The sequence below is a fragment of the Benincasa hispida genome, chromosome 3, assembly GCF_009727055.1.
Source record: "Benincasa hispida cultivar B227 chromosome 3, ASM972705v1, whole genome shotgun sequence".
NCBI classification, from domain to species: Eukaryota; Viridiplantae; Streptophyta; class Magnoliopsida; order Cucurbitales; family Cucurbitaceae; genus Benincasa; species Benincasa hispida.
This window is the reverse complement of record NC_052351.1, coordinates 47108361-47129996: the sequence shown is the minus strand read 5'-3', so window position 1 is coordinate 47129996 and position 21636 is coordinate 47108361. Positions and strand designations below refer to the sequence as shown.

The window sequence follows — 21636 nt, the reverse complement described above, 5'->3', positions numbered from 1 at the left end:
AGGGGCATAACGGTTATTAGCCCAGCTATACTTACGAGCGATCTGTGAATAGTTATCGCACTACTGATTGGTTAAGATAGACATATAATATATCTGTGGTAAGGAGAATTCAACTGTTGGTCTTTAGTGAAGTGCTTGGCAGTTAATGGATGGTCAATCCTGTGACTAAAGAGTTTAGTCAGTCATTCATGTACCGTTAGAACTTCGAGTTACAGGTCCATGAGGCCCCCTTGGTAGCTCAATGGATTCAGTTGAGGATCACTTCTTGGTGTTGATTTGAAATGTTCAAATTGGCAAGATGTATTTTGATTATATATGATATAATCAGTTTGATGTATGAGATACATCTAGTGGAGGATTGATGTAAATGAGATTTATATCAAGTACCATGGAATAGAAAAGGAATTATGGTTTATATGTTTCATGAGATGAAATATTAAAACTATAGGTTATAAATATAGTATGATAAGTTGGTTATCATTTATATTTATAATAATATTAATTATTAGATAATTAATTTTTTTTCTTAATAACCAATTGAGTGGATGGTTATTGGATTTTCATGGTAACCGTGAGTTAAAAGGAAAATGGTTTTCCTAATTTAAGTTTTCATAAAAAGTTTTTTGAAATTTCTCTCTCATAAAAAGGATCTCACAGTAGTCGTCAAGTAAATATAGATTTACTAAACGACAGCTTGAGTGAGCTAAACGATCGTGCAGTGGCGAGCTAAACGATCATATAGTATTTACTAAACGATCACATAGCTTTTCTAGACGATCGCTTGCCCAAAGTAAACGATCGTGTAGTGTTTGTAGACGACGAACACTGAGCTAAATGATAAGCTAAATGATCGCATAGCTTTTTCTAGACAATCGCATAGCTTTAGCTAAACGATTAGGCATCGACCTATATAATAGGTCTCCGCCATCTGCCAGTTGCGCAGTCGTGTACACGATCAGTGTTTCCTACTTCATCTGCCTCATTCCAAGTCTGAACAGAGCCCACCTTCTGTATTCTCACACCGAGAATACCAAGGTAGCCTTCTTGGTGGTGTCATATTCAACTCAACACCGTCAAGGTTCTGTGGAGGCCATTCGTGTTGCTGTGGAGTTTATGACCAAAGCAATCACTGAGTTTGAACGCGAAGTGTTTGTGCTGTGTTGCGGTCGTATAGATCGAGCGTTCGAGGTTGCTGTTGTTCGAGCGTTCGTGCACAAAGGAGCGTGGAGACGAAATGACAAATGTTCGTAGAGTTCTTCCTTGTTCATTTGTTGTTCATGTTGTAATTTCTATATTAATTGTATAACCACTTGTTTTGTTTCGACTGTAATTTGTAATGTTCACACATGATTGTAATTTGGAATGATCTTATTTCCGCTGCTCATGGAAATCTCTAGTTCGATTTCTTTCAGTAGCCACTATGTTCGAGCCCCGGAATCAGCCCTTAAGGAAGCAATCTATCTACTTACCCCTGCTTCGGGGAAGGAGTAAATTCCATCTTGTGTAACTGTGTTTCTAGCTCCCAAATCAGACAAGCCCCCAAAAAGGTAGGCATGTTGGGTTGGCAATCTAGCCACTTTCACCCATACTAATCAAAGAACCGCCCTCAAAGACAGAAGTTCCCAAAACACTCAGGATTGAAGTCATGTAACCTGTGGTCGTTTAGTCTCCAGTATCAATGGTGTTATATACAGAGACGAATCATCTCGTGGTTTGATCTTATACAAACTCTTTGTATAGGACACACCCGCTCGCATGTCTCCACATGAATGGTCAGGATCTACCATCTGTAGTAGTTTACAACACTTGCAAATCTCTACAAAGCGGGCATCCGTAGTGTCACCAGGATCAGTTATCCCACCTTAATCCTTATACTATAGACCTATTTAGGTTATCAATTAAGGCATGATTCACTTGTATATCTCATATACATGCTTAAGTTTACATACAATAACCATGGAGCTTTATTTATTGGATATAAGTAAATGCCAGAATGAAATAAATCTTATTTTATTCATAAACAATGTGTATATTACAAACAACGAGACTGCGGAAGAATTAGGGCACCAATCCCAATAGTGTATACCTTGAATAGGTGCCCTCACACATCTTTAGAGTTGCTTACCCTTGAGGAGAAATGGACTAATCATCCTCTTAACCTAGATAACCTCAAGGTCTTTGGATGTGTAGGGTTTGTTCATCAAAATAAGGGAAAGTTGAAAGTCAGAGTAGTCAAGTGCATGTTTGTAGGCTTTACAGATGATGTTAAAGGGTTTAAAATGTGGCATCTTGTTGAAAGGAAGTTCATAGTGAGCAGAGACATCATTTTTAGGGAAGATGAGATGTTTAAGCAAAAGAAGAAAAGGCTTGAGGATGAAGGTGAGTTATCCACCACAGGAATTGAGGTGGAGAGGTGTTGGAGGTTCCTAAGCCTCAATCAAAGAAAAGATGAAATAGCTTACTCAATCATAAGGTGAGATAGGCACATTAATAATTTAGTTACTTTAAAGCTATCGTGGCCTCGTCCCTTAAGATTCTAGATAAACTGAATCCGTTAGTTCGGGGGAAAGAGATTCTGTTGGTTAGGCCTCTGCGTCTCTATCTTCGGATCTTTCTTCATACGTTGGAACTACAGCCTCTGCCCTCCAGCACAAATTCTTAAGCTTGATCGGTGTCATAACCTGGGACCTTGCAAACACCCACTCCTCGCCCATCGCGCGTGGTCGTCGCGTGAAGGTTTTTGTTTTTATGTGCTGCTATTTCTTTCTCGCTTGCTTATCTCTTTGCCTTTCGATTTTGATCTTTCTATCAGTAAGAGTAAGTCTGCTTCGCTTCTCTAATCACTAAGCCCTATACAGTTGGAGCGGTGCACTTGCTTGATCTTATCTTCTGTGTGAAAACCATATTGCTCGATTTCTGGACAAAAGGGCTTTCGTCTCCGGCTAACGATTCAAAAGCAGCGAGCATGCATTCGTTCATCTTGAGTTCAGTGTGGTATACTCAAAGCGAGCACGAGTCTAGTTATCTTGATTAAAAGCGGGGATATGGGACTATTGATGATGGGATTTGAGATGTTGGCTTAAACGTCTCACAATGAGGTTGTAACCCAGTCTCTTACCCAAGCACTTGAGAATCAGTGATTTCCTGCAAGGCTGCCTCTGTTTCCGTGGATAAAGAAAGAATAGAATCGCCCTGGTCTCATTCCCTATCAAGCGCCCTTCTTTATCTCCTGCTGATGCTAAGGTTAGAGCAGCTCCGCCCTTTCCTGGAATCACTCTCTATGGGCTAGTAAGAAGGCGTGTTCAAGCTCTCTTATAGATGGAATCGAATGCGCTCTTTTTGGACAGCTTTTCAATAGAACATAGAGCTCTGCCCTTCTGCCTGTTCTAACGAGGAAAGTTCACAGCCTTAATCCATCCACCTATTAAGTAACCAATAGAATCTAATCTACTTAGTGACACAAGAGAAATTGAGGAAAATTCAGGGGAACAAGAGGAGATAGTAAATGAACAGCCTGATTTAAGTCAGTATGTCATGGCTAGGGATAAACAAAGGAGAACCATTATCCCTCTAGCTAGATATATTGAAATGAACTATATGGATCTAGTTTTAAATGTTGTTGTAGCTTATATTAACCAAGAACCAACAACCTTTGAAGAAGCAACAAGTTGTGTTGATGAAAATTTGATAGAAGCTATGAATGAGGAGATGCATTCACTAAAGGTGAATGACACTTGGTCTTTAGTTCCTCTGCCTAAGGGTTACAAACTAGTTGCCTCTAAATGGGTTTTCAAACTTAAGGAAGAAGCATCCTGTAATCAAAAGCCTAGGTATAAAGCAAGGTTGGTTGCAAAGGGGTTTGCTCAAAGGGAAGCAATAGACTATTCAGAGATTTTCTCTCCAGTTGTCAAACAAACTTCCATAAGACATCTTCTATCCTTAGTTGCTCAAAATAACTTAGAATTGTATCAACTAGATGTGAAAACTGTCTTTCTTCATGGACATCTAGAGGAGACAATCTATATGACATATGGATTCCCTTGTTTTTTTATAAAGTTTTTCTGAAAAAAAGTCCAATGGATTTCCAATTTATGCAAAATTCTTTTCCATTTCAAGAATGTCTAATATATGTTTTATGTCTTCTATGAGAAAATGTTTTATTTTCATACGTTCATCTGGACTATTATATAATATACAAAAAAAAAAACTCCAAATATTTGATATCTTTCTCTTTGAATGAGATCTCAATTCCAGCGACGGTTTCATTAGATATCTTACAACTGGAATCCCTCTTTTTTCCGATCCAGTTCCTCTACCACCACGAACCCTAGTTAGATTCTGCCTGGAACTAGTCCCAATGGAAAACCATAAGACTTTTACAAACCTTGAGCCAACCTAAAGGATTTGAAGTTAAAGGAAAAGAAAATCTTTATTGCTTACTCAACAAGTCAATCTATAGCTTAAAACAATCACCTAGATGCTGGTATAGAAGGTCCAATGACTATAACTCTAGCATTGGATTCAAAAGAAGTGCATTTGACATATGTGTTTATGTAAATACAAGTTCCTATAAGGACAAGGTTTATCTACTCATATATGTGGATGATATGTTACTGGCAGGTAGGACTAAGAAAGATCTAACCCATGTTAAAAACCTCTTAAAAGGGGAGTTTGATATGAAGGGCTTGGGAGAAGCAAGTAAGGTCCTAGGAATTGAAATTATAAGGAAACAAAGAGGGGTCTATTGAAGGAACTCTTATCAAAGAGAACCCATGAGCAGAAGCACGATCGATCCAAATTTATTGTGATAGAATTACAAGCATTCACAAATATACAAACTAGTTATGCATCTTTAACAAAATTACGACATGCTTTAGAAATTAAAAACAAAAGAGACGAGAGACATATCTTTGAAGAACTTTTCTTCCACAGACCTCTCGCTCTCGTGAAGACTTTGGACAGCAAAATCTCCCTCTCGCCCAGATCATCTACCCAGTCATCCAGTAGTCACGAACAAAATTCTCCACAAACAAGTAACCTCTCAAACACCACCAATTAGTAACCTTGGTATTCTCGGAGTGAAAATCCAGGAGGTGTGGGCTCTATTGGATTTGGTAGAGGGAAGAAGGAAACAACAATTGAACTCAACGACTAAGCAAATGGGAGAGTATACTGTTTATCGTATAGACTTTGTGCTTGATCTTTTAGTAGAGTGACCAACAGTTAACGGATGGTAGATCTCGTGTAAAGAGTTCAGTCGGTTATTCACGAACCATTGGAACTTCAAGCTACAGGTCCATCAAGTCCCCTTGGTAGCTCCATGGGTTCAAGTTGAGAATCAGATTTTGAGTTAGTTTGAAGTGTTCAAATTAACAAAAGAAAATTTAATTATATGTGATATAATTGATATGATGTATTAGATACATTAATTGGAGGAATTAATATAAAGATGATTTATATTAAATACCATAAAATAGAAAAGAACTATGGTTTATATGTTTCATATGATGAAATATTAAAACTATAGGTTATAAATATAATATGATAAGTTGGTTATCATATTTATTTATAATATATTAATTATATGATAATTAATTCTTTTTCTCTAATAACCGAATTGAGTGGGAGGTTATTGGAAGTTTTATGGTAACCGTGAGATAAAAAGGAAAAAAAAATTTCTAAAATAAGAGAGTTGATTCATTTGCGGAATATATCACGAAAATAGCTATCAAGTAAGAAGAGTTTTACTAAGTGATAGCGAGAGTCTAAACGATCGAGTTAAGAGTTGACTTTACGATAGTTACTCATTTGATCGTTGTTACACGATCGAGTAGCAAAAGTCTACATAATAGGCTTCATTTTCTAAACGATCGAGTACATCGTTTATATGATAAATAGTCTTCATATCTCCCACTTACTCGATCGTCTACTCGATCGTATACCTTCTATCTTCCTCAATCCAAGATTATACAAAGCCCACAACTCCTGGATTCTCACACCGAGAATACCAAGGTAACACTTATGGTGGTGTTCCTGTTTAGTTCATGGATCGTGTTGGACTCGATTGGATTCAAGGTGCATTCAGACGTTCGTGGAGGCCGTGTTCTGATCGTTGCGATTGATTGCTGCTATGGACGCATTGGAAATCAGTCGAGGGATACTTGAAGAATAGTTCTTCAAAGGTACACATACTCTATCCCTTGTATCCTCGTGTAGCATGTTATAATTCCGGTTTATGCACAATCAATTCGTTTACGTTTAAGACTGTAATTGTTTGTGTTCATTCTGAATGGAATTTAGAACGATCCGCTTCCGCTGCTCAGAGGATCTCTATTTAAGATTTCCTTCAAGCTGCACTCTTCTCACTACAGATATATTTCTATGTCCATGGATATAGACCAATAACATCAAGTTAGTCCTTCACAAGTGTCCATAACACCAACTAGGTCAAATTACCGTTTTACCTTTGGGTTACCTTTGTATCCTTAAGTACCAGTGCTCTTATAATGAATAACCTATTTATGGTTTAACCAATAAATAGAAATCTCTCTCGGGTCAATAAGAGGGTAGAGCTATTTGTTCAAGCCCTAGGGACACCACTTAAAGAAACACTCGTCTACTTACCCTGAAGTCGAGATGGAGTGAATTCCATCTTGTATTATTATGTTCCCAGCTCATCACTTGGTCTTGTCCCCAAAATAGAAAGCTTATTGAGTCGGAAAACTAGCCACTTTCATTCATACAAATCAAAGGACGATCCCTCATGAACAGAAGTTTATAATACACTCAGGATTAAGACTAAGTTTTCTAGGTCATCCAATTGAAATAGGAACTAAACTAGTTAGTGTAATTACATATAGTGGTTATTATTTCGTTGTCCAGTCTTATGCAAACTCATTGAATAGGATACCTCCACTCGTGTGTCATCTACACGAATGTTTGGATTATTACGTTTGTATCAAATACAAAGTGGGTCGTATCCATAGTGTCACCAGGATAAGGTACCCAGTCTTATCCCTATACTATAGACCCTTTAGGCTGTTTCTTGAACATTAATCCCTATATGTCTCCATATATGATTCAAGACTCAAAAAGCAGCCTTGGATGTTAGTTTATTGGATTTAGGATTATTAAGAAAAAATAGAATATAACATAATTAATAACATTTATTGAATTAACATCGATAGCTCTTTATTAATGAGGGTCAATTGATAACATTTACTATCTACGAGTTTTAGGACATAAAACCCAATAATTCTGCCATAGGCTCAGAAACTAGGCCCTTATAACCCTCGGACCATCCCGTGCGGTATATTCTTTAGCGCTATACAAATTACACATATACATGTATGGAAAATTCACAAGAACGGCTACAGAAATACCACTTACAGTTTACTGGTTTCCTCTTCTTCCAAGCCTTTTGGCTTCCTAGTTCCTTTTGTAATTTTGTGCCTACATGGACCCAATTTTAGCTTAGAATATTATGTTTAGGGCTAGAACAACCTTAGAATACCTTTTTGGCCATAAACTTAGCTTACCAACTTGAACAGACATGAAACTAGGCCTTGGAACAACCTAAGATAGCAATGATCGCATGGTAATCTTCCTCAGCACCAGTTGGATGCATGGTCCACCTCTTAAGACACATGGGTTGACTTCTCAACTCAACTCAAACTTAGTTGGACGCTTGGATCTCTTCATGGACTCATGGTTGGTCTATTCCAACGCATGGCCTACACTCGAAATCCTTATTATCTCCAACACTCCCCTCTTTGAGCCTTATTTGGGAGAACTTTGAGTTGTGAGGTGAAATAAGACTCTTTGAGGGTATTTATAGGCAGACGATCTTTATGACCAACTCTAAGTCCCCAACGCATGACATCTCATTTTACATGAAAATCCTAAGTGTCAATACCATGCAAGGTTCAGCACAGGATTCCTTGACACTTCTTACTTGCATGCAAGACTTAGGTGTCTACACCATGCATAGATCAATGCATGTTACCCTCTGAGGTGTCAATCCAACACTTTGCATACTCTTCCCTTGTCTTCTAGGCATCCACCTCAAGCTTTGACATTTAGTCAAATTCATGTCATGCTGCCACCTAACTTCCTAAGGTGTCCATCTCCAAGTTAGCCACCTCCTCCTTAGAAATTTGGTCCAAGTAGTGTATGCATAACCTAATTTCTCACCCATCATGCGTCCAAATGTGCCCATTCCTCAAGGCATGCGTCCAACCACTCCATTTTCCACCTCCTATGCATCCAACATGTCCCTACTAGGTATGTGTGCCAAACAAGCCGTCCAACACTTTGTCAAATTCTCACCTTGAACATATGCGCTCAACTTTTTCTCCCCAATTTTTGCATTCCTAATTTTATCACCTAAAGGTTCTCTTAAGTCTCCTAACTCCTTCTAAAGCATAGTTTAAACACTTAGCCACATTTTCACTTCTCTAGTAGCTATGCGTCAAACCCTCACTTCTAGTACTTAGCCAAATTTTTCGCTTCTAAGGCTCCAACGCATGGATCCTTTTTTGGCTCCAACCCATGGTTTCTTTTTTTCCCCAAAGTTTTTAAGCATACTCATCCCTTCTAAATGCTCAACTATGCTTTCAACCTTCCTTTCCCATACTTGGCTAAATTTTTCCCCTTTTAGACCAACTCATACCCTTAAGTTTTTCTAGTCCCAAAGCATATAGTTTGAACACTTAGCCAAAATTCTAACTCCAACCTACTATGCTTCCAGCTTTTAAATCCCAATCTTTTTCTCCCAACACTTGACCAAACTTTTCTTATCCTCTTTTATTCCAACACGTACTCCACACCTAAGTCAACCACATGCTCCCAACATTTAGAAATTTTTCTAAGTGTCAATGCTTCCTCCAAAGCATAGTTCAGACACTTACCAAAATTTTACCCTCCAAATTTTCAGCATGCATTCCGACCAAGTATTCTTAACTCCAACGATTATTTAGTGATCTTTAAACCTATGTGAAGGAACAAGAGATCGAGGGCTTTCACACCGAGATCGATTATACAGTTGGGCACTTTGCGTGGTTTTATTACCTCTTTAAAGAGTTAGAGTACTCCTTAGTTCAACCATGAAAACTCAGGATCTTCGTCCTCTCTTGACAATTGGGCCCATCAGACCTTATGAGTCGAGACGAGTAATTTAACCCATAATTTAACTCAAAATTGACCCAATCCACCAATAATTTTGAACTATAGAAATATGGGAAATTTGGCCCTATAGCACAAATTACAGTTTCGTTTGGAAAGATAACAAAACACGTAAATATTCAAAACTATAGCAAATTATCAATTTTACACATGATCAGAATTTTTCAAAATCCCAAAATGCCCCCCCATATTTTGCAAAAACAATGTAATTAAATAGGATTGATTTTGATAATAAACAAAATTTAACTTTACTAAAAAAATCGAGATCATTTGATTGGATCAAATCTTTATTTTCAAATTTAGGGAACTTGCACTAAAGGGAACTAAAAATGAAAATTAAACTAACAACCCAACAATTTAAAGTATGCATAAATGTCAAAATTAACAACCCCAATTCAATTGAAATACCCGGATGACTAAAATGCTCCCATAGTTTTAAAAAAGTGTGATAGCATATGACTATTAATTGATTGTCATCTAATTACCATCTAATTGTTGATGATATCGATTGTCATCTGATTGTTGTCTAATTATTGTTTATTGTTATTTGAGATAGACTGTTATCTTATTGTTTTTTTATACTATGTACTTTGTGATTTTTATTTGATTGTTATTTTATTACTATTTGATACTAAGTAATTTGTGATTATAATCTAATTTCTATGCGATTTCTATTTGATACTAAGTAGTTTGTGATTGTATTTGTGATTCTTGATAATAAAAAAAAAAAAACAACAACAACATTTTGTTATCTGATCATCTGATAGCCAATCTAATTTATATTTGATTACCTTCCATCTTTGTCAATTAATTACTAAGTAGTTTTTTTATCTTCATCTGATCATCTTCCATTTTCTATTAATTACTATGTAGTTTTCAATTACCTTTTGATTATCTTACATTCTTCGTCAATTACTAAGTAATTTTTTACTATAATCCATGATTACCTTATATTTTTTGTCAATTACTAAATAGTCAATTGTTATCTGATTATCTTTTTTTGTTAATTACTAAGTAATTTCTAATTACCATTTGATTGACATCTAATAGTTATTTGATTACTTTCCATATTTTTTTTTTTTCTTGTCAATTATTAAGAAGTTTCTTATTACCTTCTGAATTCATTTAATTGACTTTTTTTGTCAATTGCTAAGTAGTTTTTAATTACCTTCTATTTGATACACCGTAATTTCTAATTGTCATCTGATCTCCAGATTTGTTTTCTATTATACTTCAATGAAACAAGAAAATTTTGTATCATATCTAAGGGATTCCTGGGTTCGGGATTTTGGATTTTCTCATAACGATCAAATCGGAAAAACATGGAAAAAGCAAAAAGAACGACCGAAATAAGTTGAGAAATGAGGAAGTTCAACAAGAAAACAAGAAGAAACAAGGAAAGCATTAGAGTAAGTAGCATATTACCATATTGTATTTGATTGCATGTTAATTACTGATAGATTGATTGTTGATTCATATGTAATACACTTATTGCTTCAAAAGTAAGTTATTGATTGCATGTTAATTATTGTTAAATTGATTGTTGATTTCGTCATGTTTTACTTCATGTATTTAGTTATTCATGTCTGATACACTCATTTCTTAAATTTAATGGCCCATGTTGTGAGATTCAAGAATTCATGTATTTGATGATTCATGTTTGATATATTTGTTACATAAAAAATAAGTTACTGATCGCATGTTGATTATTGTTAAATTGATTGTTGATTTACTAATGTTTTACTTCATGTATTTATTGATTTCTGTCCGATACACTCATTTCTTAAATTTAATATAGTGTTGATATACTTTAATAAGATATTTAACAGAAACCATGTAGTTAGAAGCTTAACCATATCTATGAAAATCACTTGACAATCAAATATAAATCAGATAACAATAAAGACAATAATTACATGGCAATCAAATAACAATAAAGACAATAATTACATGGCAATCAAATAGAAATCAGATATCAATCAAATAGGAATTGTGAATTACTTAATATCGAATAAAAATCAGATGACAATCAAATAGAAATAACAAACTACGGAGTATCATATAGAAATCAAATAATAATATGATAGCAATCAGATAAAAATCACAAATTAAATTAAAACAAGAAACCACAATAGTGATATGATTCAATTCGAGTCGTGAAAAAAGTTCATCACAAGGAAGATTTGACATCTCGTTTTATCAACATATTTTTGTGTACATCAATTATCTTAATATACCTAATTATTTTTCATTTTTTCTTTCTTTCAACCTATTTTTGTCTTTTCTGATTTTAATATTTTATATCACTCAACATTTTTTTTTTTTAATCTAGAATAGTTTGAACTCTTTAAACACTTCTTTCAACCCATAACTTAACTCAAAATTGACCCAATCCACCAATAATTTTGAACTGTAGAAATATTTATAGTTGATCAGAATTTTTAACAATTTTCCCTGATAAAAGAAAACAGGTCAAATTATGTAGAACAAAATAAGAACAGTAAACCAAAAAAAAAAAAAAAAAGATAATGACAGTAAATCCTGTGTCAGATAAGAATACATATGCAGCTCCGAAAGTGGTAGGATACAATCCATAGTAATGAACAAGATCGGTATGACCTGTGAGGGAGCAGAAGAGAAGGTACAGTACACTAATTGCTTATAAAACTATGCTAACAGTTTTTTGTTGAAATCCACAACCAAAAATGGCCCCATCACAGTAAAGGGTCCAGTGGTTATGGAACTTACTATAATTTTTTTGTTACAAACATTTAACATTCGACTTCGATGAGTCGTGTCCGATGGGACAAGGCTGATTGTCACTGTAAGGAGACCCCTATGGCCCATCCCGTTCTCAGAAGCATTCATAACAATTAATAATAATGTAACGAACAGGACAATGTCCATATGACAGCAGGGCCAAGGTTTTTGGTCTCTTTGCCTGTGCTCTGAGATTTCAAGTTGTGGAAAAGAGAAAGAGAAACAAAGCAAATCCAGTATATGATTCCAGTCATTTCATTGTGCTCAATCTGTTTTCATTCATTAAATATAACTTAATATTGAAACAACAACTGAGTTAATAAGAAATGATAGCTTTTGTCATGCCTACATGTATTTGATGTTCTTTATGATTGACTAATACTAATAGACTTTAAATAAATGAAACTCGTGGGGCTGTTCCAATGAGCTAATCAAACCGTTCCCAATCTTGAGTTACTCTTGTAGAAGATGGAGCAGGGGATGGGGGAGTCAAGCTACCGACTCCTGAGTCAAAGGTCTCCCATTCTGTCGTCACTGAAACCGTGTTGTGATTCTTGATGATTGATTTAGAGTTTTGGGCCTTCAACGCATCGAGTGTGTCCACGAAGTTCTGGACACGACATACCTGTTCAAAGCTATCTGCTTAGAACTGATGCTAAATGATTTTTGGGATTATCATATGCTTTGATGTAACTTTGAAGTTATAGAATGCCAAACTTTATTTTAGGTGCACACATGTTTGAGATTACTTTAAAGTCCACAACAGATTGCAAGGAAAAAATTTGCTTTTAATAGAATCTGACCTAACCGAGTGAAGCCTAATCATAAATGCAAAAGAGCACTGTTCAATTAGACGAAACATTTAACCACGCATATTAGCAGCAGCAATGACGAGCAAGCAAGATTTTTATTAAACGTACAAGTTTACTATTAGGAGACTCCAAATTGCTAATTCAATTATAGTCAGTGGGAATTCTCCCTAAAGGGTAGTACTGAACAGCAACACTAAAATATCATGTAAAAGGTCTTGTACCTTAGCATACCAATCAATAACATAGACTTCTAATGAATTGAGTAGGACACAGTTGGACAAACTATAGAACATATTACTAATGCAGACATCCTTAAAAATGAATACTACTAAATCCAGTAACTTCAATTACCAAAGTAAAACGAAGAACTATATTTTCATATATGAAAATTGGTCGCATACAAATATCAGCATAATGATGTTAAGTCCCTCTAAGAATTGTTTTTTTTCCATCAACATGAGATTATTTATTTTATATCAGATGGATGCATATAAAGGGATTACTCAAACTATACCACTACGCAGTATAATTGCGTGTAACCATCAATGTCTAAATACTAACCTCAGCTTTTCTCTGCAACTTTGCTTCTCCTTCAGCATCAATACTATCCAATTTCAACAATTGTCTCATCAGCAGCTCTGTTGATACTACGAATTCCTTGTCTGCGACCTTTGTGCCACTATTAACAGCTACTTCCAAGGCAGCAACCTATAGAGATAACACTTTAATAAACACACCCACAAAAGATAAACCAGCATAGCATCACATTACAGAGGTAAATCAAGTGTTTTCACAAACTGCAAGAGCGACTCACCCTATCTGAAAGCTTATCAACCTCAGACCGAACATCGGCAATGGCTTCTGATGCCTTTGAAACCCCCCCATCACTTCTCTTAACCTCTTCTACCACCTTAACATCTTCCACCACCTTCCTCTGCTTGCTTGTCTTGTTCTCCAAGAGTAAAATCTTTGACAAATTCTTCACCCCTGCGGTATGCAAATGCTCATCATCATCCTTCTCCTTACCCCGAAATAGGAGTCTCTGCTCTTCAGGCTGCAAACCGGTCTTCGCCACAAGGTGTTTTTTCATATCACCTGCAAAAGGAGCAACACACACAAAATCACCAACATGGAAACTGGTCCAAACTCCATTATAAGTACACAAGTGAACATGTGCCAGATACCATGAATGGGGAGAGTTCATTTACTATCATCAATCCACAGAAACAGAAGAAAACAACAATGTCAAACAAAACAAGTTGTTCCCAACTTCCCAATACAAATGAAAGAAGACATTAAGGAAGTCAACATTCATACAAACAAATAAGTTGAAGCCACAACCCCCAAACTCAAACTCACCCATTAAATCAAACCCAAAACAGACCATTCCACGAACTCTAGAAAAAAAGAACTAAAAACCCATGTCAAATCCGACAAAGCCACATCTAATCTTCCCACCACAACAGGAAAAACCCGATAAATCAGTTGATTTCAATCAATACAAATCAGAACTAAAACCCTAAAAAGAACTTGATACAAGAGATCAAATCCCTCAAACCCAAATGAGCAACACAAAGCACTAAAATAAGAACAAGGAGTATTCGATTAAAGAACAGAGGAAAATCAGTAGAGAAAGAGAGTACCAAAAGTCGATTGAGCAGGAAGGAAAAGCTTGTACTTGGTAGGGCCATGGCCGTGAGTAACACTGACGGCGATCATGGGGCCGGTAGAAGAAACATCGGCGCCATTGTTATCTTCTCGCTTCTGGACGAGCATGCCGCCGGGCCTCATCTCCCACTCAGTTTCGTCGTTCTTCTCGTTCTGTACAGTGGCTGATCCACTCAGATACGGATTCTTCTCTGTCATATTCTTATTTTTCCACAGTAAAATCCTTCAATCAGAAACAGAAACGGAAACCCCACACAAAAAAAAGAGAGATTTGGCAAAATTTATAGCGGTTTCAACTCGATTTCCTGATCGGAAAAGGAATTTCAAAGCTTTGGAAATTTTAATCACAACCCAATTTGCTTCTTCCACGAATTTGTAGAATTTTTGGTCCGTTGATTTCTGTTATGAATTCTAATCCAATTACAATTAGGAATACGATCTCTTCTAGTTCTATCCAGATCATCTAGGTCGGCCCCGACAGGCCAGATAAATCTATTCAAAAATCTTTTTGTTGGCATTTTATCTCAAATAATAATAATGAAACCCTTTTGCATTTATTTTTTCTTAATTTTTACATCCTCTCTTTTTTTCTTTTTCTTTTTCTTTTTATTTTTCCTTTTTTTCTCTTTCATCAACTAAAGTAATTGAAAATTTTAAGTAAGAAAATCCAAAAGTAATTAAAAATGATTCCTTTCTACGAGGAAAAAGGGGAAAAAAAGGTAAGATAAATATGATATAACTTAATTTTCAAATATAAAAAAATGAGCATAGAAAATTTCGAAAAAATCAGTAATTTTGGTATTTTAAATAATTATCTTAATAAAATTTAATATTCTACCATCAAAGATAAATTGATGGTAGTTACAAATAATTTAACCTTTATAATTAAAATAATATAACTATGACAAATCTTTGATTTAATCTTTAAATTAAAATAAAATTATCCCATATATCGTTTTTTTTTAATTAAAATAAAATTATTATATATAACTTTATATCAAATAAAAGGGTAAATATTTGGTTTTATTGAAATCATTAGATAAAGTGAGATTTTTAAAGAATTAGATAAAATGATTTTTTTTCAAAAAAAAAATAATTATCAACAAAATTGCAGTGAAATAAAATGACATTTTCTTTTGGGAAATTTGTTATCATCATAATTAAATAATATGGAATCTTTAAGAAAAGTTATTATCATTTAACGTGAATTTAAATTAGAGAAAATGTGATTTTTTTTAATATTTCTTTTATATTATTTAACGTGAATTAGAATTAGACCAAATGAAATTTAAAAGATTATATTATCATTTAACGTGAATTAGAATTAGATGAAAGAAGATATCTTTTTTGAAAATTTTAGATTTAATGTGAGATTACATCATAAAAGATGTAACTTTATGACATGAATTAAAAGAGACAAATGGAAAATTAAAACTTTGTAAATAAATGGGAGATGATACTAGGCTATTTGGGTTAGAAAAAAAAAAAGAATACATATTTCATATAATCTAATACTCTAAAAAAAAAATAAAGTCTATTTACTCCCCCTCGTGGAAACATCACTCGAATCTCTGAGTCACCGTATTCAAATATTGTGCACCAATTTTTCAAAGGTTGTGGTAGGTAATATCTTTGTAAATAAGTCTGTCAAGTTAACCTTTGAACAGATTTGTTGTATAGTGATGTTGTCATTTTCTTCAAGATCATGAGTGTAGAAAAGTTTCGGTGAAATATGCTTTGTTCTATTTTCTTTAATATATCCTCCTTTGATTTGGGCTATACATGTCGTGTTGTCTTCGTATAATATCGTTGAAAGATTTTTATTAGAAGAAAAACCACATGTTCCACGAATGTGTTGAGTCATTGATCTTAGCCACACACATTCTCACACATTCTCGTTTTGTCTAAGGATGTTCCACGAATGTGTTGAGTCATTGTTTATTACCCTTCAAGCATGGAATCGTTTTGTCTAAGGATCAATGTCCTAAGACATATCAAGAGGTTGTGGAGATGAGATGGATTCCCTATGCTTCAGTTGTTGGAAGCTTAATGTATGCAATGTTGTGTATCAGACCCGACATTTGCTATGTAGTAGGGATTGTCAGTTGTTATCAGTCCAATCCAGGATTTGATCACTGGACAGCAGTCAAGACGATCCTTAAGTATCTTTGGAGAACGAGGGACTACATGCTCGTGTATGGAGATAAGAATTTGATCTTTACAGGATATACAGACTCTGACTTTTAGATTGATAAAGATTCTCGTAAATCGACCTTGGGGTCAGTGTTCACTCTTAATTGAGGGGTTGTAGTGTGGCGAAACATCAAACAAGGATGCATCGTAGACTCCACTATGAAATCCGAATATATAGTCGTTTGTGAAGCAGCTAAGAAGGCTATTTGGCTGAGGAAATTCCTTACAGATTTGAAAGTTGTTCCAAATATGGATTTTTCGATCACTCTTTAATTTGATAACAGCGAGGTTGTGGCAAATTTGAAGGAACCTCGGAGTCATCGTCGAGGTAAGCATATAGAATGAAAATACCACTTGATCAGGGAGATTGTGCATCATAGTGATGTGATAGTCACGAAGATCATGTTGGAGCACAACATTTCTGATCCGTTTACAATGGCTTTCACAGCTAAAGTATTCAAGGATCATCTGGAGAGTCTGGGTCTATGGGACATGCAGCACCTTGTCTAGGACAAGTGGGAGATGATACTGGGTATAGAGTATACCCTAGTTTATTGTATATTGTACTTGTAATTTTTCACGTATTGTACATTAGTCTCCCGAGGCATTAGGACAAAGTGGGAGATTGTTGGGATTGGTATCTTAATTCTTCCAGGGTCTCGTAGTTTGTAAACTGTACACATTGTTATGAATAAAATAAGAGTTATTTTATTTGGCATTTACTCATATCCAATAAACTAAGCTCCATGGTTAATGTATGTAAACTTCAGCATGTATATGAGATATACAAGTGAATCATGTCTTAAATGATAACCTAAAACGGTCTATAGTATAAGGATTAAGGAGGGATACCTGATCCTGCTGACACTACGGATATGGCCCGCTTTGTAGAGGTTTGCAAGTGTTGTGAACTACTACAGATGGTAGATCCTGACCATTCATGTGGAGATATACGAGCGGAGGGTGTTCCTAATACAAAGAGTTTGTATAAGACCGGACCACGAGATGATTCATCTCTTTAATAAATAACACCGTTGATACTTGAGACTTATATCTCACCTAAAATGACCATAGGTGAAATGGTCTCAATCTCGAGTGTTTTGGAAATCCTGCTTTGAGAGCGGTCCTTTGATTAGTATGGGTGAGAACGGCCAGATTGCCAACTCAACATGCCTACCTTTTTGGGAATTTGTCTAATTTTGGAGCTGGAAACTCAGTTATAGAAGATGAAATTCACTTCTTCTCCGAAGCAGGGGTAAAGTAGATAAATTGCTCCTTAAGGGCTGATTCCGGGTCTTGAACATAGTGGCCACAGCTTCTTTTTTGGAAGAGAGGACTCAGTCATAGGAGGACTATGACTTATGTTCATTAGAGGGATCAGTGGTACTTAAGAAGTTAGATGTAACTATAAGGGCATAACGGTAAATTGGCCCAACTATACTTACGAGTGATCTGTGAAGGGTTATCGCATTGTTGATTGGTTGATATGGACACAAAATATATATGTAGTAAGGAGAGTGCAGTTGTCGGTCTTTATGGAGTGCTCGGCAGTTAATGGATGGTAAATCTGTGACTAAAGAGTTTAGTCCTTTATTCACGTACCATTGGAGCTTTAAGCTACATGTCATAAGGTCCCCTTGGTAGCTCAATGGATTCAAGTTGAGAATCAATTCTTGGATTGATTTTGAAAAATAATCAAATTGACAAGAGGAAATTCGATATATATGATATGATCGGTGTGATGTATGAGATAACATCAAGTGGAGGATTAATGTAAATGTGATTTATATTAAGTACCATAAAATAGAAAAAAAGCTATGGTTTATATGTTTCATGAGATGAAATCTTAAAACTATAGGTTATAAATATAATATGGTAAGTTGGTTATCATATATATATTTATAATAATATTAATTATTGGATAATTATCTCGTTTTCTCTAATAACCAATTGAGTGGGAGGTTATTGGTGGTTTTATGGTAACCGTGAAATAAAAAGAAATTGTTTTTCCTGAATTAAGGAAGAGTTTCTATTCTCGAAAAGTACTCATGGATTGCTATCAAGTGAATTGGTTTTCACTAAACGATAGCTAAAAGAGAGACTGAACAATTGTGGAGTGTTACTATACGATAGTTCACTCAGATGGTCGTAGCTAAACGATCGCAGGGCATTTCCTACACGATAGGTTGCTGTCTTTTAAACGATTGAGCATTCGTTTATACGATAGACATTTCTCATCTCTCACTTGCTTAATCGTCTACACGATTGTTACTCCTCTGATCTCTTCCTCTAACCAAGTCCATACAGAGCCTACACTTCTGGATTATCACACCAAGAATACCAAGGTAGCCATTATGGTGGTGTTCTCACTCAATTCAATTGAGTTCGAGGTTTTAGAGATCGTCCGTTGGGTTCGTGATCTTAGAAATCGTTGAGTTCGATTTTACTGTTGATCGTGCTGTGTTGCGATCGTTGTGTTCGAGCATTCGTGTGTTGTTGTCTTAGCGATTGAACGAGCGTTCATGATCAAGGGAGTCTGAAGAATGAGTTTTCAAAGGTATGTATTTGTTATCCCTTAATCTCATTGTAAAGTATATTGTAACTTCGTATTGTGCATGACCTGTAAGTTTCCGTTTCTTGACTGTAATTGTTAGTGTTCAATTTCGAATGGAATTTGGAGCCATCGTTCCACTGCTCATGGAAATCCTCATGTCTGATTTCCTTCACGTAGTTTCACTGTCTACCGGACATATATCTTCTTTGCTCATTTTTTAATCACCCAACATATGAAAATGATCCATGTTTCTTCATCAGAAGAAAATAATTATAACAAAAAAATAACATTTGGAATATAAAAAAGTTAACATTAACCAAGAAAAAAAATGAAAAAAGAAAAAAGAAAATGGACAACACTACTACTAAATATTCTCAAAATCAAAAGAAACACTTGTTATGTTATCAGCTGTGTCAATTTTCTCTTTGGGAGATTTGAAAAAAATGTGTCACATCCAAATATGTTATATTGGATGGGTCAAATATCTCATTATCTTGGTATGCAAAATTTGCATCGACATCTTTTCCTTTTTCCTTCAAGGAGGCTTGATAGAGATCAACTAAGTGTTTTGACGTACGACAGATACGTGACCAATGGCCAGTCATTCCGCATCGAAATTATTTATTTTCAACATTTTTTGAACTTTTATCTTGTCTTTTCCTTCGTGATCATCATTTTGTGTGGTTCTTTTGAAATTTGAATGATTAGAACGACCACTAAGAAAATAATAATTATTTCTTCATCTTCCACGATCACGACCTCAACCATAACCATGATTATTAAAATTCATGGTATTCACTTCAGGGAACGTTTTTGTTCCAGTTGGTCGAGATTCATGATTTTTCATCCACAATTATCAAAATTTACAACATTCATTTCAGGGAATGTTATTACTCTAGTTGGCTAAGATTTATATTTTTTTTTAATCAATAACTCGTTATTTCATTCAGCCACGAGAAGATATCAGATTATTGGGGATGATGTCCTAAATCTCCTGGTAGTCTCGTAGTTTGTAAACTCTGTAAACATATTGTTATTTAATAAAATAAATGTTATTTTATAAGCATTTACTTAATCCAATAAACTAAGATCCGAGATTATTTTATGTAACTTAAGCATGTATGTGGAGATATACAAGTGGATCATGCCTTAGGTGATAACCTAAATGGTTTGTCGTATATGGATAATGGAGGGATACTTTATCCTGGTGACACTACAAATACGACCTGCTTTGTAGATGTTACAAGTATTGTAAAGTGCTACAAATGGTTTGATCCTGATCATTCACGTGGAGACATGTGAATGGGGGTATCCTATATAAAGAATTTGTATAAAACCAGACCACGAAATGATTAGTCTCTTTATATAATGTCATTGATAATTGAGACTTACATTTCACTAGGATGACCATAGGTGACATAACTTGAATCCTGAGTAAGTTGGGAACTCTTGCCTATGAGGGCGGTTGTTTGATTTGTATGGGTGAGAGTGGTCAGATTGCCAACTCAACAAGCCTACCATTTTGGGGATTCGTCTGATTGGGGAGCTGGGAACTCAACTACAAAAAACGAAATTCACTTATTCCCCGAAATAGGGGTAAGTAGATAAATTGCTCCCTTAAGGGTTGATTCTGGGTCTTGAACATAGTGGCCACACCCTTTCTTAGGAAAAGATGACTCAGTCATAGTGGGACTATGACTTATTATTCATTAGAGGAATCAGTAGTACTTAAGAAGTTAGATGTAACTATAGGGGCAAAACGGTAAATTGACCTAGCTGAACTTACAAGCGATTTGTGAAGGGCATCGCACTGTTGATTGGTTATATGGATACAGAAATATATTTGTAGTACGAAGAGTGCAACTGTTGGTCTTTAGTGGAGTGTCCGATAGTTAACGGATGGTGGATATCATGATTAAAGAATTTAGTCAGTTATTCACATACCGTTGGAGCTTCAAGCTACAGGTCCCCTTGGTAGCTCAATGGGTTTAAGTTGAGAATCAGATTTTGGGTTAGTTTGAAGTGTTCAAATTAACAAGAGGAAATTTGATTATGTATGATATAATTCAATTAGTTTAATTATATATGATATAATTGATACATTATTTTATTGGAGGAATTAATATAAATATGATTTATATTAAATACCATAAAATAGAAGAAGAACTATGGTTTATATGTTGTATATGATGCAATATTAAATAGGTTATAAATATAATATGATAAGTTAGTTATTGTATTTATTTATAATTTATTAATTATATGATAATTAATAATTCTTTTTCTCAATAAACTACTTTAGTGGGAGGTTATTTGCAGTTTTATGGTAACTGTGAGATAAAAGAAAAATTTGTTTTCCAAATCATTGAGTCGTATCATCTCACAAAAATCACTATCGAATAAAAAATTTTTACTAAACAATAGTATTAGAGAGCTAAACGATGTATCGAGTTTACTATACGATAA

At 35.0% G+C, this 21636-nt stretch overlaps 1 protein-coding gene across 1 annotated transcript; it reads right to left on the bottom strand.

Moving 5' to 3' along the window:
• Positions 1-12182: 12182 nt before the first annotated feature.
• On the bottom strand, positions 12183-14898 carry LOC120072568 (BAG family molecular chaperone regulator 4). The gene is made up of 4 exons (XM_039024959.1): positions 14399-14898; positions 13570-13850; positions 13317-13463; positions 12183-12568 (listed from the first exon to the last, which is right to left on the bottom strand). The coding sequence occupies exons 1-4, from the start codon at positions 14619-14621 to the stop codon at positions 12371-12373; spliced, it is 849 nt and encodes a 282-aa protein (XP_038880887.1). The 5' UTR covers positions 14622-14898; the 3' UTR covers positions 12183-12370.
• Positions 14899-21636: the final 6738 nt, after the last annotated feature.